The sequence below is a fragment of the Siphateles boraxobius genome, unplaced genomic scaffold (genome assembly GCF_051911475.1).
Source record: "Siphateles boraxobius isolate OS27281-9 unplaced genomic scaffold, OSU_SipBor_1 31, whole genome shotgun sequence".
NCBI lineage: Eukaryota > Metazoa > Chordata > Actinopteri > Cypriniformes > Leuciscidae > Siphateles > Siphateles boraxobius.
In genome coordinates this window covers 3,680,339-3,696,461 of record NW_027508931.1, presented here as the reverse complement: position 1 = coordinate 3,696,461, position 16,123 = coordinate 3,680,339, and the positions used below count along the sequence as shown (strand labels likewise).

Below are 16,123 nucleotides of genomic sequence, written 5' to 3'. Positions count from 1 at the left end.
TCCAACAATCCTGAGATTGCGTTGAGAGGAAGGAGAGTTCCACCTTATTATCAAGGAACTGCAGGATTATCCCGAGCGATTCAGAGTATACTTTAGGATGTCAGTGGCTCAGTTTGACGCTTTGCTAGCGATACTGTGGCCACATATTAAGAAGACGAGCAATTTCATTGAACCAGTTTATCCTGAACAGTTCTGAATTTTGTCGATTGCTTGTATGCTGGCTCTGAATTGTCAAAACACCTCCCAAAATGCTTGCTTATGGACACGGAAAACACAGAAAATCGTACCCATTACGATTTTTTTTTTATGAAGGACGAAAGTTTCGGAGGCAGTGTGTAAACGTGATTGAGCCAATTCATAAATTTCATTTTCATTAAAAAAAAAATCAATATTCTAAACTTCTGTTAATATAATCCGTCTCGAATGCGTTTCGGAGGGCATTTACACCTGGTCTTTTCATGATCAGATAGCTATCCGATCGGAGAAAACAATGCTACTGTGTAAACAGCTTTGTTTACTAACTTCGGGACAGTCACACTAGATCTATTTTGTCTCGAGCATCAGGTTGCGTAATCAGTTCGCTCCCAACATAAGTTATGGATTAAAATAGCGCTACCAAAGAAATTAAAACGGTGTTTACAAAGTGTAGCACTAAATATAAATGCAGTTAATGACAGCAGCAGTAAAAGATTGTTTTTTAGTCACTGTAGTCAGTGGTTTTTAGCGAATGCTTGTGCACTAATGCATAATTTTTCCTGTCCTTTTAATCAAGCCTTTTAGCTAGCTGCGTACCTCCATTCCATTCTCTTTTTATAGCATTTGTCTACTATTAAGTTTTAATTGTTTTTCAAACGCAATCTACTGCGGCTTTACTACGTTCACATGCTTGTTTTCAGTCTTTCTATATTTAATTTATCAATATATTAAGGTTTAACATGTAAAAAATAAAGATTATATTAGTAAAACTCAATATGTGGCTTTTGCACTTTTTAAAGTACACTTTTACACATAAATACCCTGAATGAATAAATAAATAAATAAATAAAATAGGGTTTTATTTAGTTAATAATAAACAAACAATCAAATTAAAATTTCTAAAAACTTTTATCCGATTAATCGAAAAATAATCGTCCGATTAATCGTTTATCAAAATAATCATTAGTTGCAGCCCTAGGTGTAACGATACACAAAACTGACGGTTCGGTTCTTCCCACGGTTTTGACGTCTCGGTTCGGTTTCGAAAGCTAAAATTGCTTTTTTTGTTGTTGTTTTTTAAACAGTGGTTTAATGAAAAAAATGTGTCTTTGTCTTTAAATTAATTCAATTACAATTAAACGTTTCGCAAGGATAAAAAAAAAAATATCTGCTAGTGCTGTAAACTATATAGGGAGCCCTAAATAAGGTTAACAACAGAGCCTAGACTTTTAGCCTGAATTCAGATGTTATTTATTTTTTACATATAATAATCACCCAACACATTGTATGAAAACATGTAAACTGAACATAAGGCAGTTTTTGCATTAACTTATGTTTTTACTCCAATTCTTTATTGAAATATAATAATTTACACAGTTGCTGTCATTTTCATGAAAGATATTTTAAACATACATTAAATAATCAAGATATCATTAACAGGTTAAGTAAAATGTTGCCTAATATATAGGCTAATATAGTGCATTTATTTAGTGCAAGAGTTCATTTCTCTAGGAACTGGATGCCTTGCCTGCTGAGGTAATATAATGTGACAAACTGAGATGTTTTATTGACGTCTTTCCGCTGCTAAAACACTGAGCGATTACACGAGTTATGATGCCTTTCAGTAAGTATACTGTTTCTTTAAAAATACCTTCAGGTGTCCATTCATGTTTATTCTGTAACTGAGGAAGAGATGGTCGCGTTTAATCGCGCTCCGCACTGCCGCTTGTAATGAGGAGCTAGAATAGTTATCTGTCACGCCACAGCAAAGAGCGCCAAAAAGGGATTTATTGTTTGAATTTCGTAATTAAATAGACAGAATTTGAAAGATTACACCTTGCTTATTATCGAAAGTAACAAAACCCTGAGCTTGCTATTATATGGTGTTAATGATCGTTAGGCTACAAAACTGAATTCGTTGCGTACACATAAGACATGAGGTCCAGTGAGCCTGGGCTGAGATGTTCATGAATTTGAATTGCAATACACTTTTCCACTACCTTAGAGATAAATGGTAAATTTGAAATTGGACGAAAGTTATCAAAATTAAATGGATCACCCCCTGGTTTCTTGAGTAATAATAGCAGATTTAAGAGATGGAGATACAGAACCAGAAACAAGTGAAGCGTGAACAATTTTAGTGATCAATGGCGACAGGGCTGGTAAACAAGCTTTCACTAAAGGAGTTGGTAGAGGTTCTAACTGGCAAGTCGAAGATTTAGATTTACCTATCAGACCAAATATCTCTGAAGTAGTTGGTAGTGTAAAGGTAGAGAAAACAGAGTGGGGAGGTGCAAGAGTGACAGACTGACTTAGTCAGTGTGAGTCATTGTGAAGAGTACCAATGAGTAATTGCTGATGTACATTTTCAACCTTAGATGCAAAAAAAGTCAAAAAGCGATCACATAAGTCAGTGGAAAACATATCATATGGCAAAGAATCAGGTGGTTTCAGAATATTGTTTACCACCAAAAAAAAAAAGAGACCTGGAGTTCCCATTGCTAACAATTACATTGGAGTAGTAATCAGATTTAGCTTTGGACAGTGCATTTTTATAATTTTGAATATGTTCAGCATACCTTTCTTTATGAACAGTAAGGCCAGATCTGACGTACAACCGCTCTAACCTACGGCCTTTAGTTTTAAGTTCACGCAGTTCAGGTGAGAACCAAGGAGCTGAATGTACAACTGAAACAGATCGAGTCTTCACAGGTGCAAATTCATCTAAAATCATGTTCAGTCCATCATTTTAATATGTAACCAGTTCATTAAAAGTAGAGAAATCAGATTTACTGGAGAAGATGGCAAGTTCATCAGCAAGAGTAGGCACATCAATGTTCTTAATATTCCGAAATTTGATCGGACGACACGGGTTAACCATAAAAACTGACAGTTTGTCACAAAAGGACACCAGAAAGTGATCTGATATGGATAGATTTTGAAAATTCAATTATGAAAGATGATGAATCAAAAAATAATACATTGAGAAATATGAATTGAAATGTATAATATACAATGCCTCCAAACACGATGATGAACTGGTTACATATTACATTACATGTTACATCCAAACATATTGCAATAACGTGATATTGATGGATGGAACAAACAGTGCAGCACTCGGAAAGTTTAGAGAGAGCACAGGGTTGCACCGGATGACAAATGAAGCTTACTTGACAATAACAGTTCTTACATCAATATTTTAACGAAAAGAAAATAACATTAAATGTATTAATTACCGGCACATGTCAAGCTTTTTTGTACTTTTTAGGGCTGTAGCGATACACTAATCTCACGATACGATACAATACACGATATTCAGCTCACGATACGATATACATCACGATATTCAGCCAACGATACGATTCGATATAATTCGATACACTTACATCATTTTCTGAAAGATTTAAAGGGGACCGTGATTTTGGTGACATCTTGTGAGTGTTCCATTTACTTGGATTGAATTAATTGAACTGAAAACTAAAAACATCAATTACACAATATATGTCTCTGAATGGACAAGTTTAAGTTATTCATTCAAGAGCTGTGAGTGCCTTTTGTAGTTTGATGAGCATTAATGGCTCAATCGTCAGCAGGTTTATTAGACTGCTGCCCCTTTAAGACGAGTGCAGATCTAATAGGTGACTGATGCACCATCATTTTCTCCCAATTATTTACGTCCATTTAAGACACAAACTGTGTTTAAGTGAATAAACTGATTCAGTGAAGAGCTGGTCATTTTCATATTTTTATGTATATTTGATAGTTTAGATGCGCACATGAAGCCCAAAGTTAAGTAGGGCTTTTCTTGTCTTGTTGCAGTCCATTTCTGGGCGCGCTTCGCTTTGTGAACATCTCTTGCGCAGATTTTTTTGCTTATAGGCTACTAGCTCTTTTAATGATTAAACGCGTACGCAATTTAGCAACAGTAGAGACTGTATTTTACAACAATCACCAATCATGCCGATTCTGACGGTACGTTTCAGTTTTAGAAAGAAATGACAGCGCATCGCTGTGAAGGGAAGGAAGTTGCTCTGCGTCTACTCTAGTCTGTAATGGTTTCATCTCGAATATCTTCTTTTTATAATCTTTAAAAGGCGAAATCTAAAATAAAATTAGAATAATATCCCAGATCTAAAGTGTAACCACGTTTGAATGTTTAGTTCTGTCACTCATTAAGGGCTGTGGTGTTGTGCGCGCTGTGGCTCCGCGTGAGAGATCGCTCTCACTCTGCTGGACTGAAAATTGCATAACAGTCACAGACAAATGGTTTAATATTATTATATATAGAACTGGCTGGCGAGATGAACATGTTCAAGATTACGTCTTTATAGCAATAATAAATAGAACGTGTATTTTCTTAATTTCTCCAGTAGGCCTACAGACAGCAGAACCGATAACGTCGGAGCTTTAAAGCGAAAGGGGGTACACTTGGGGGATTTGAATGGGACTTATGTATCGATACTCGCGGCTTAAAAATCGATAATTTCTTGGGGGGAAAAATATCGATTTATATAGCAGAATCGATAAAATTGCTCAGCCTTACTTTTTACACAAGATAAGCACATTCAACTTGGACGCGCAAGTGGCTGCTATGGTAACGAACAATACCTGCTTGTAAAAGCAAATGAAAATATCCTGTATCTGAGGCTAAATCACTAAATATTGAGAATGCAATAGCGCATATGTTTTTCTAACTCCAAAAGATCGGCCAATGATCAGACCCAGTTGATAATCACGCATTTTGATGATCCAAAAGATGTGCGCGATGCGCTCACGGCATGAGAGGCGAATCTGAAATGCTGAGCAGCGACAGATTCTGTAAAGCACTTTCTGTAAAGCTGCTTTGAGACAATGTGTATTGTGAAAAGCGCTATACAAATACATTTGAATTGAATTGAATTCTCAGTCTCCACCGGGCTTCAGTAAAACAATAATGCGTTTACAAGGATTGTACAATTTAAACTATCTTATTAAATAACCCCACTAACAGTAGCTGCTGTTCAGTTTGCATTCTGCTTATCTCCAACTCTATTGTGAAATTTCCCCCCTCTCAATTAAAGTGAACCCTCCAGTGAAGGGTTGCCAGATATCACATTATGGCAAAACAATATCAGGGGAACAAATATACAATATAACTAGTATTACAAATATACTTTATAATTTTTTTTTTAAAGAATAAAAAAAAAAAGCAGGAAATGTAATTTATGTTGAAAAAATAGTTCACTATAAAATATTTATACATTATATATTGATAAAGTAAAACGTAATTTATGTTGAAAAAATAGTTCACTATAAAATATTTATACATTATATATTGATAAAGTAAAACAAACATGAGATTGAAAAATAAAAATTCAACAAAACTTTAAATTTAAGTTTAATCACACCTATGAGTTGTATTTAATATCAATTAATTTGGGCACAGGTTCTCTCTATATATAATTTGTCTAGCCAACTAACGTGCTATCAAATGGCTTTCCTGAGGTAAATGTAACGTTATGTGACATAGCCTATTATTCTCCAGCTGTTTTATTGACCTCTTTCCACGGTTGAAAAACACTGATTGATCGGTATTATGTATGAGGCGTAAATATTTCAGTAAATTGTAATGTATCTTTCAACACACCTATTGTTCATTCGTGTTTATTTACTATTAACTAGTAAAGAGTAAGAGATGTTCGGTTCACGACCACGATCTGTCACGTCACATTTACAAGCTCCAAAACGCTATTGTTTGAATTTCGTAATAAAATTGACAGAATCTGAGAGCTGATTATTTGTTTCATGTCAAAAGTAACCTGCTCTGTCTAGTCTGTCAGTGTCAGTGTCCTCTTTGCTTCGCGATTTTTTCTGCATTAGAAAATGGATATGTGGCGTGAGTGACGCGTGAGAGCGTGTGAAAAGTGTCAATTGCGTTAGTCTCACACTGAATGAGTGAGATTTGGCAACCCTGCTCTCTCTGCTCAGTATCGGTTATCTTATAGCCAAAATATCGCCATATAACAGAGGTAGATTTATTCTGTCCACCAGTTCAGTGTCCGTCTGCTCAGCATCATCTTCACCAGTTCTCCGTACTGCTAGAAAAAGTCACATGACCATACGCACCACACGTGCAACTGCCTAAACTGAAACGGACTGGTCTTTTTATTATCGGTGAAGAAAATGGGCAAAGCTCTCTGAGAGAATGGGTTGTCATGTCCACACGTGCATTTATTTATTTCATAAAATCCCAGCATTTTGTGTCATATAATCGCATAGGCTTGACATCGCGATTGCGATGATTAATCGCACAGCACTAATATACATATGGAGGAGGGCTTCGAGAACAATAAATAAAAAATAAAATACAGTTTAGAATCAAATCTATGCATAAATCGAAATTTGATTCAAAACCTGAGAATTTTTTTTTATCGAATCGTGGGATTCCCACCCATAATTTCTTCTGTTAGACATAAAACAAATAATAACTATCATGATACATGTCGTTTTTCGCAAATAACAGTTACTCATACTGTGAAATAAGATTTTGGTCATATCACCCACCCCTAGTATCAGTTAGTCAAATGCTGTATTGAGGTACAGTTTCAGTTATGAAATGGTGTTGCATTTCCATTATTGCTATTTCAAATGTTAATTTCCTTAAACGAATCAGTCTGTATCTTAAACCGGAAACCGATTGAGTAGCGATGACCCAACATTATGAAGGCACATACACACAAGAAAAAGAAAAAAAAAACTTGCCTTGACACATTCAGGTAAAATCCTTAAACTGTGATTATTCACACCTTTCAACGTCACAGGGAGTTGAAAGTCAATCTAACATCACACTCCTATCTTCACCACGCCTGGGAAATGTTTCAAGACAGTGAATATCCAGATATCCAGGTTTAATGATTTCCTTCCTTCATTCCTCTGACAAGCCAAAAAAATTCCCTAGTTTCATGATCACGTGCTTACTACTATAATTAATGTACATAATCATTTACGTCAGGTCCTTTTAAGATGTAACAATAGATAACAATTACATAAAACTTTCACCTGTGGTGTACGTAATACAAAGCTATGTAGTAATGCAATCCAAAATCATGCAACATTTGCTAGTTGCAGAGGCCTCATTTCCACACTGAATTGACAAGTTTCATGAGGATATTAAATGAAAAAGAATCATAACTTGAAAGACTTACAACATATACTGCACAATTTGCACAATAAACACACACATAGATATATAAATATATATATTAGTGCTGTCAAGCGGTTAAAAAAAAAGTTAGCTAATTAATCGCACATTTCTCTGTAATTAATCGCACCTAACCTTTAAGTTTTTAATATATTTTTTTATGTTGTAATACTTTCACATTTAATCTCAAAAATAATGTAGAACCCACATAAAGACGGCATATTTTAAATATTTGTTTAATGGCATATTTTCATATTTTAAATATTTGTTTAATGGCATATTTTTACTATGCACTAAGAATGAAGGCCAGTATCACTGATACCAGTACTGATACTGATGTCCCTATTACATGGATTTTTCTATAACCATTCATCATTACAGTAAAATAGAAAGCTATCAATTTTAACATTTAATACCCTTTTAAAAAATCTTACATTTAATTTAAGGTGAACTTAAAACAATCTTCACATAAACCCATTGTAATAATAGGTTGTAAAAATGTCCCATTTAGCTGTGCCTTATCAGGGTTCAACACTAAGGTTTGTTTTTTTTTCAGGCAGGATGGTTCATATTTTTACCTGCCCTGCAAAAATGCACACACACACAAAAAAATTGTTGTTTTTGACCCATGTAAATAGTGCTTTAAGATTTTCAGGTAGGTCCAACAGGTAGGAACAGAAATTGAATAGGCCTAAAGTTATCAAACACTTCAGTCTTCACTGCATAAATTCTAAATTAAATATAGATTAATCCTGATTAAAGCTGCAAACGTTATTTAGTCAAGAGAAGTGATTTTCTCATCGCCTTTTGTTCATTGATTAACATTAAAGCTATAGTATACGATGTTAAAAATCGGTCGAGAAAGCCTGAGACGTTAGGGAAGTTTTAAAAAACTCATCCCGCCCCTCCACACACACACACCCCTCCCCTCTGTGCTACCTGATCCCTCCCACCGGGAAACGAATTGAACAACGTCACTCAGTCAAGCTGTGATCACCGGAAGTAAACATCGGAAACGCATCATATGTAAAATTGCCTTTAGACACTTGAACTTAGTTGCTTCATCAACAATTCAATGTCACGTTTGAGTTCACGTCAACGCAAGATTAGCAACACATGAAATGTTCTAAACTCCCCACCACCATTAGTATAATAATACTAGTATTGCTAAGGTTTTCAGTAATTGTTATTGCAGCACACAGCGCATCTTGATCAAATTTCGATCGGCTCGAACAGAAACCCGCTAGGCCTACTGAAATATATTCAAGACCTTCAAGAAATATAATTACTTTGACCCGTGATAGGCGATGCTAAACGGCTAACATTCCAATGCCGACCAGCAGCAGGAGCAAGTTGTCAAACTGATAAAAAGCTATTTATGTAACACGTCACACCATAAAAGTATAAATAAATGTTTACCTGCTCAACAAAAAGTCAGCCATGTCAGCGTTGGTCTTCAGTCCCAGATCTTCCTGAAGCTTCCTCCAACGGTCAATGGTAGACCCTATATTTATCCTACTCAAAGTTCGGCGTTCTTCAAATTTTTTTATATTTTTTTATCTCTGCTCGTTCTTCTAATGACTTTCTCTTTCGTCCTAACTTTACTTTAGGGGCAAGCAGGGGACGGTTGCTGCTGTCTTTTTTTTTTTTTATCCATTGCTGATATGCTACTTAGCTAGCTACCATAGACTGTCAGCTGCTTACGCATGCAATTTCATGTCGCAGGAGGGGGGCGGGGGCGGGTGCGGTGGAGACGCGAGCGCCAGGCGGAGTTTCAAGTGGAGCTGGTAATTGGATGAGAGCAGTTGACCAATGTAAGCTGTCCGGCCGGACAGCTTACATTGGTCAACTTCTCTGCGGCTGTACAGCCAATAGAGTGAATGGATTTTTTTCATTCTTTTTTTCTATTCATATTGTTAGGATTGTACTATATAACAATAACCAGCATCTAAACGAGGATATTAATAATGAACAATCTTTGAAATCGTATACCATATCTTTAAACAGACAGCAGTAGGTTTAATAGGCGGCTGTCACTTTAAAGACATGACCAGGATCTCAAAAACATCCTTTTTTCTCAAAACTCTGCGTTCATTTAACATTAACTTTGTAAATGAGAACAGTTCGTGTGGAGCAACATGAGTGTGAACGGAGCCGCTCGAAAACACACGTAACCTACACACGTAAATAATTAAAGCGCATGTATATATTAAACCCACATGGTATATATTTATTTATCTGTATCGCAGTCTCAGTGAATTCACAACAGCACTATGTTAGAGTATGGTTTTAATACACCGTGCAGCCTTAGAAAACAGTGTAATAATTCATGGATTATCAACCTTGGAATGAGCCGCTTCCTATGTTTTGCAAATTACTTGACATAGGTAAATTGCAATAGAGGACTTTTTTTAAATAGAGTACTCAAACTTAATCAAGGAATCATGACAGGCGTAATATATACACACGTACATACACAATTATATACAATAATAAAAATTTTTAAATAAATAAAAATGTATTATCAATAAAATGTATTTTTATATTATAATATTTGTCTATGCATTTTATACAATGATAAGAGAAAGTATTTTAGCAACGAGAAATTACACAATTGTGTGTTTGTTCACGTTTTCACTTTTAAATAAGATCAGTGGAACTGAAACTCCATGTTTATAGTTCAAAGACACAGGGGAAGAAATAAATAGGCCTAAATGATAAATTTTCAAGTTTCAAGCAGACCTAATTGTTACGTTCACACAAAATGGGGAGAGTTACAGTTACATAAAGTTTAGAAATTTGAGACAACAGTATTCTTTGAAGTCAAACAAACTAGGTGTGAATCTCTTCCTACCCTGCCTGGTAAAGTATCATGGGACAGATTCATGCATTTCACAGTCTCCAATTGCAGAATTCTGAGAACACGAGGGATTTACTCATGTGAGCCGGAAATTTGTTGGTTGTGTGGTATCTCTCTTTTTTTTTTTTTCAGGAATAATGAGAGCTGACATGACGTAGAGGGTCAAGAGAGCAGCACTGGTGTGGCCATGAGATATGAATCTCAAAGAAATTTCCCATAAAGTGACCATAATCAAATATGCAATCTGAGTCTGTGGTTAAGTGAATACAGTGATAAAGACAGTGCTGTGAGGGGAAATAAACCCAGCTTGAAAAGACTATTGTTATAATGTCAGGAAATACCTAAATGCCAGAAGAATTAGAATGCGTATTCAACTTACAACTGCAACAACAGTTCAAGTAATCTAATAGAAGAAAAGGCACCCTGCAGTGCTTTCCACAAATAATTAATATAAAGGTTAATTCAGGCCAAAGCTGCGTTTTAAATTAATTTTACGTTCATTAACTCTTTAAACATAACATACATTGCTAAAACAGCTACAGCAACATTATTTTGTCTATATTTTATCCTTCAAGTTTTAGTTAATTTTATTTATTAAAGATATTATACAAGTATAATTTCTACTCTTCAGTTCCTCAACTCCACAATTCGTACTGAACTGGCAAACGTGTCAATAGAAATAAGTATTATTCCGATTTTTTTATTTAAAGAATACTTTTCCCATCAACCGGTTAAAATGTAGAACACTGCCGTATGCTGCGTCAAGGAGGCATGCGCGCACTCTGATGTAAACAAGCCCAACACGCATGAGAAGTGCATGGCAGAACGAGTGAAGTCGACGCGCTGAATGAAAATGCACATTCACGCTCTGACAGCAGATGACACTGATGGAACAGCAGAAATGCAGCCGTTACTTCAGTAACGACATAAAGCCGCTGCGCTACTTTCTGTTTCTGAACAGTATTTGAATGTTTTAAACAGGCATTCAGATTTTTGTATTTGCAGTAATGGTATTTATCGCAGCACCAAATACTTAAATATAGACTTAATTAGGCGATTTATTTTCAAACTTCAATCTGGACTATAACATGCCCTAGATCAGGGGTTTTCAAACTTTTTGTGTGTGTGTGGACCACTATTTGTAATCAAGAATTTTCACGGACCACCTCATAATACACATAATAAAATATATCTACACACAGTCCTTCCTGAATTAATCCGCACCTCTAAATAGGCTTACTAACATTAAAACTATAACTGGTCATCACATCAGTACAACAGCTTGTTAAAAGATAGTTTACTGCACACAACGGCTGCCACAGATTTAATTTATTTATTTACTCAAGCGCCCGAGGGCATAATCAGGTTCATTTCAGGGATGCAAACATGTATGGTCAAAAAAGAGAGAGGTAATCGAAGCCCTCGCCCCGCGGCAAATATCCAGATACTTACATTGCCGCGAACCACTGGCATCCCCTGCCACCCCTATAGGCACATATAGTAAAATGAAATTCAAATAAAGTTTTAACAAAAAAGGTTTTATAAAAAGATAAACCTCACATATTTCAGCCTTTAATTCATTTTTCACAAAAAAAGGTTTTATAAAAAGATAAACCTCACATATTTCAGCCTTTAAATCATTTTTATAAAAAGAATGAGTCAAAAAACATGACATTTACATCGATGCACTTTAGTTTATCTTTTATTATTAGCTAATAGTAAAATTCGGTCCGATTTTCCCGTGCCGTCTGTCGTTGCTATGCGCGCTCTCCACAACTTAGTTGTGCTTAGTAGCTAATAGATTTCCACCACCGAAAAACGCTTGCTGTAGCTCTGCTACAAGATTAATTTACGGAGAAGAGAAAAACACCCGTATAGTGTTTGGGTGCACGTGCATTCTTACATTCTTCATTGACTGACCTTTCAATGTTTACGGAAAGGATGAAGCTGATTTGTTTGTTTTTGTCACATGAACTGCGGTGCGTTTGCGGCATTATGAAAAGTTGAGGTGTTTTCATCTCGCTGCGCCGCGCTCCTACATGAAATAATGAACTTGAGAGCGCAAAAGACACGATATGTGAACGGCCCCTTGACGAGCTACCTCCAATCGTGCGACGTGTTGGAGACCCCAGTAAAAGATACGCAGCAAGAAGAAACACTAGCGTTTCACGCTTGCGCGCATACTGCTGTTTTGGCGTGCAGTATTCTGATTTGCTTATTTCCTATTTACTTGTTTGGTGGAGGCAATCCAGAATTACTGTTGGTGAAATTATAATCAGACAAATATTTTATATAATGGCAAAATATATGCCTCTGCCGCTTTCCTCTTCAGAGAACCTGTTGCTATCCACCGATCCATGTTGTGGTTCTAACGGCACTGAACTTGAACGTCACGGCCGAGCACCACTAGCCTATTTTAGTAATCACACAATAACCTGACAATTTAATTTAAATTTTATATCAATATAGGCCTACATATTCTTTTTACTTTTTATTTATTTTTTATGGGGATTCCTGGTAAAATGAAGGTAAAAAATATTATTTTACATTTTATTTTGCCTTTCCACGGACCACCTGCAGTACCCTCACGGACCACTAGTGGTCCGCGGACCACAGTTTGGGAACCACTGCCCTAGATATTGATTGAAAATGTTCTGATTCTTTATTATTTTTTGGTAACACTTTACAATAAGGCTCTATTAATTCATTCATTAACAAGCTGAAAATATTAATAGCATTTTAACATATTTACCTGAATAGTGTGCATCATCAAACAGGTGTGATCTGAATTTGATCTTTTAATATCAGTTTTAGTACATTAAGGCACTTTAGGCATGGGTAGTTGGACCAATAAGGATTAAGCATCTCCTTAGCCTGTAGAGATGCGCGGTTGGCGGTTATAGCTGCGGACTCCGCGGATAAACCGCGGATCTGGCGGACGACGTGACGGAAAAAAATATTTTAATTAAATTCGGGCAGGTGGCGGGCGGTTTCTAGTCTCGCGGCTGTCATCAGCAGCGCCTTGTATCAGCGGATGGCGGGCAGGAAAATTGGTCAAAAACGTTGGTGCGGATGGATGGCGGACGGATGATGAGTTTTGTGATGCGGTTGCGGATGAAATAATAGCCCATCCGCGCATCTCTATTAGCCTGGCATTGGTTCACCCTCCACCTATGCCGCTTCATCAGCTCTTTAATTCTAACGGTCTTTCTGTGTAGCCGTTTATAAAGACAGTTGACATTTTACAAGATTATTTCCTTTGTCGGCAAGAGCTACTATTGTCAGAGAGAGTTTCTGGTGGTTAATAAATCGTAGATGGTTTTAATTACAGGTTAGAAATGTAATCCCTGAATTGTTATTCTGTGTTTAAAATTAAGTGATGCAACAACTTGATTTAGACACATGAATGAAAACTATGAATTGCACCAAATTAATACAAAAAACTATATTGACCATGTTCTGTTTTCTATCATGCGGCGTGCACAATTGTGATAACGTAAGATAAACGTAAGTGCACCAGGGTTCGGTAGAATCAAGTTGAGTGTGAAACCAGACAAACGCTTAGGGGGGCACTGGGAACAAATCGCGCTCAGACTCGGACCGCAGAAAATGTGCTCAGTGTGAAAGCCCCCTAAGTATCAACTTGGTACTGAAGTACCAGACCTTTTGACAACCCCATCAACATGGAGTCTGTTGCACATAGTAGCTTATTTGAAAAGAAACTTCTCGCTAAGCCAGAAAAGAGACAATATGACCAACATGCAAAACAAGTATGACCACAGTTTGTCACACAATTAAATCTGAATTTGATCCATACCACAACAACAGACCAGCATACAAAAAGGGGATGCTCGCTTTAAAATGCAGCAGTCTCTGTGAATGATTGTATAGAAAACACCAAAGAAATTAGTGGAAGTGCATGTAGAATTTGTGGTCAGAATTTCCATCCATCCAAAAAGAAGTACCAAATGACCTTAAACGTTCCACACCTTTACAAAATACAGGCATTACTACTAATTCAGGTGCACTCATTGCAGCAGACTTCAAAATACGACTAAAAACCTTTATCCCAAAAAGATGCATAGCAGCCAGGCAATCAAACTGGAACAGGCAGATTTCATCAGTTTTGTGATTTTAGAGTGCAATATGCATCAGACGTTTTTTTTTACCTCTTTGTTATTGGACTTAGTTCCATCTAAGACTATAGGAAGCTTGAAACTGACCTGGGTGGCATGTTTGTGGGCGAACGTGGTTTGAGTGGCTTCTCCTTCTCATCCTTTTTCTCCCGTGGCTCTCTGGGAGGCCGCTCTCTTGGCCTTCCCTCCTTTTCGTCCCGTTTCAGACGATCTCTTTCCCATTCCTCCTTCCTTCGCCGGCTCTCTTTCTCCCGTTCCCGCTCTCTCTCCCTTTCCCGCTCTCTCTGCCTGCGCTCCCTCTCACGGTGGTCTCTCTCATTCTCCCGTTCCCTCTCCCGGTGGCGCTCGCGTGGATCACGCTCCCGCTCTCGGTCCTGATGTACAAGAGAAAGAAAAAAAATCTCAGTTGTTCAGTAGTCCAAATACAGGTAAACAGCTCTCATGGATAATTAATTCTGCTCAAATGCAGCACTGAATGCTGAACTATTTTTGTATTATACAAAATTTTGGGATAATTTGGCAAACACATCATATACATGCACACTGTGAATATTAAAAAGATAAGACATCACATTTTAGTTTTATGCTAAAAGCCCTTTGGAAGAAATAACAAAAAACAAGTAAAACAGATGAACACTACATCACTCACAGGGTAGTACGGCAGGGGGGTCTCTGTGTACTGCACTCGGAAATTCTCATACTGGCCTCCTCGCCAAAAAGCTTCCATCTCATAATCGTAATATGGGTCACCATATGGATCACTACCACAGAAAAGGTTGTTAAAAATACAGTTGAGAAAAGTGATAAACTGGGGTTAATATATATAGTTAATATATATACAAATTGTATTGAAGGGATTTTATTTATAGTACTAACCCGTAACCTGGATCTCTGAACTCAATATCACTGCAATGCAGAGAGAAAAAGGGTCAAAATTAGAGTACTTTTTTTAATCCACAATAATTAAGTAAAAATGTACATGAATATTTAAGGATCATTGTATATTTTAGGTGCAGTGACAGGCCATCATTTAGGCTTTTTTCCATTTTGCCATTTGAGCAAATGAACGAGCAAAACAATAGTTTTAGATGGATGACAATTGCCCATTACTATTTAACAAACTACTCGCATTTGAAATTAAAGGCATAGTTTTATTACCCCAAAATGAAAAAAATTTCATCACTCACCGTCATGTCATTCCAAACCCGTAAGACTTTCGTTCAACTTCGAATCACAAATGCAGATATTTTAAATGAAATCTGAGAGATTTTTGTCCCCTCATTGACAGTCCACGCAGTTACCACTTTATCGCTTAAAGAGATCGTAAAACTAATCCATATGAACAGAGTGGTTTAGTCAATTTTCTGAAGATATTTGATCACGAAGCTCAACCGTGCTGCGTAACACGAGAATGAATCACAATGGTTTTCGCGCATCAAGCAAACATGCTTGAGCTTCCGTTTACCATATCTGATGTGTGCGTTGATAAATGTTTATATGTGAATAAAAACCTAAATTAAATCTGTTCGTCATAAAAAGCGATCGTGTCTCTTTGAAAATTTGAACCAAACCGCTCAATTCCTAAGGATTAGTTTTACAAACTCTATGAACTCTATGAAGCGTCAAAGTTGTAGATGTGTGGACTGTCAATGGTGAGTACATAAATTTCTCAAATTTCCTTAAAAATATCTTCATTTGTGTTTCGAAGATGAATGAAAGTCTTAAGGGTTTGGAACGACATAAGGGTGA

The 16,123-nt window shown here is 36.6% G+C and overlaps 1 protein-coding gene across 6 annotated transcripts in view; it reads right to left on the bottom strand.

Annotated features, from left to right (window-relative positions):
- The window catches only part of zc3h18 (zinc finger CCCH-type containing 18), a 53,930-nt gene that overhangs the window by 24,513 nt on the left and 13,294 nt on the right, over positions 1 to 16,123 (bottom strand). For all 6 annotated transcript variants that reach the window (XM_077193414.1, XM_077193416.1, XM_077193411.1 and 3 more), the window contains exons 7-9: positions 15,251 to 15,280; positions 15,024 to 15,135; positions 14,462 to 14,748 (exon numbers count right to left, since the gene is read on the bottom strand). In XM_077193414.1, coding sequence (XP_077049529.1) covers positions 14,462 to 14,748; positions 15,024 to 15,135; positions 15,251 to 15,280 — 429 coding nt within the window. The remainder of the gene's footprint in view (positions 1 to 14,461; positions 14,749 to 15,023; positions 15,136 to 15,250; positions 15,281 to 16,123) is intronic.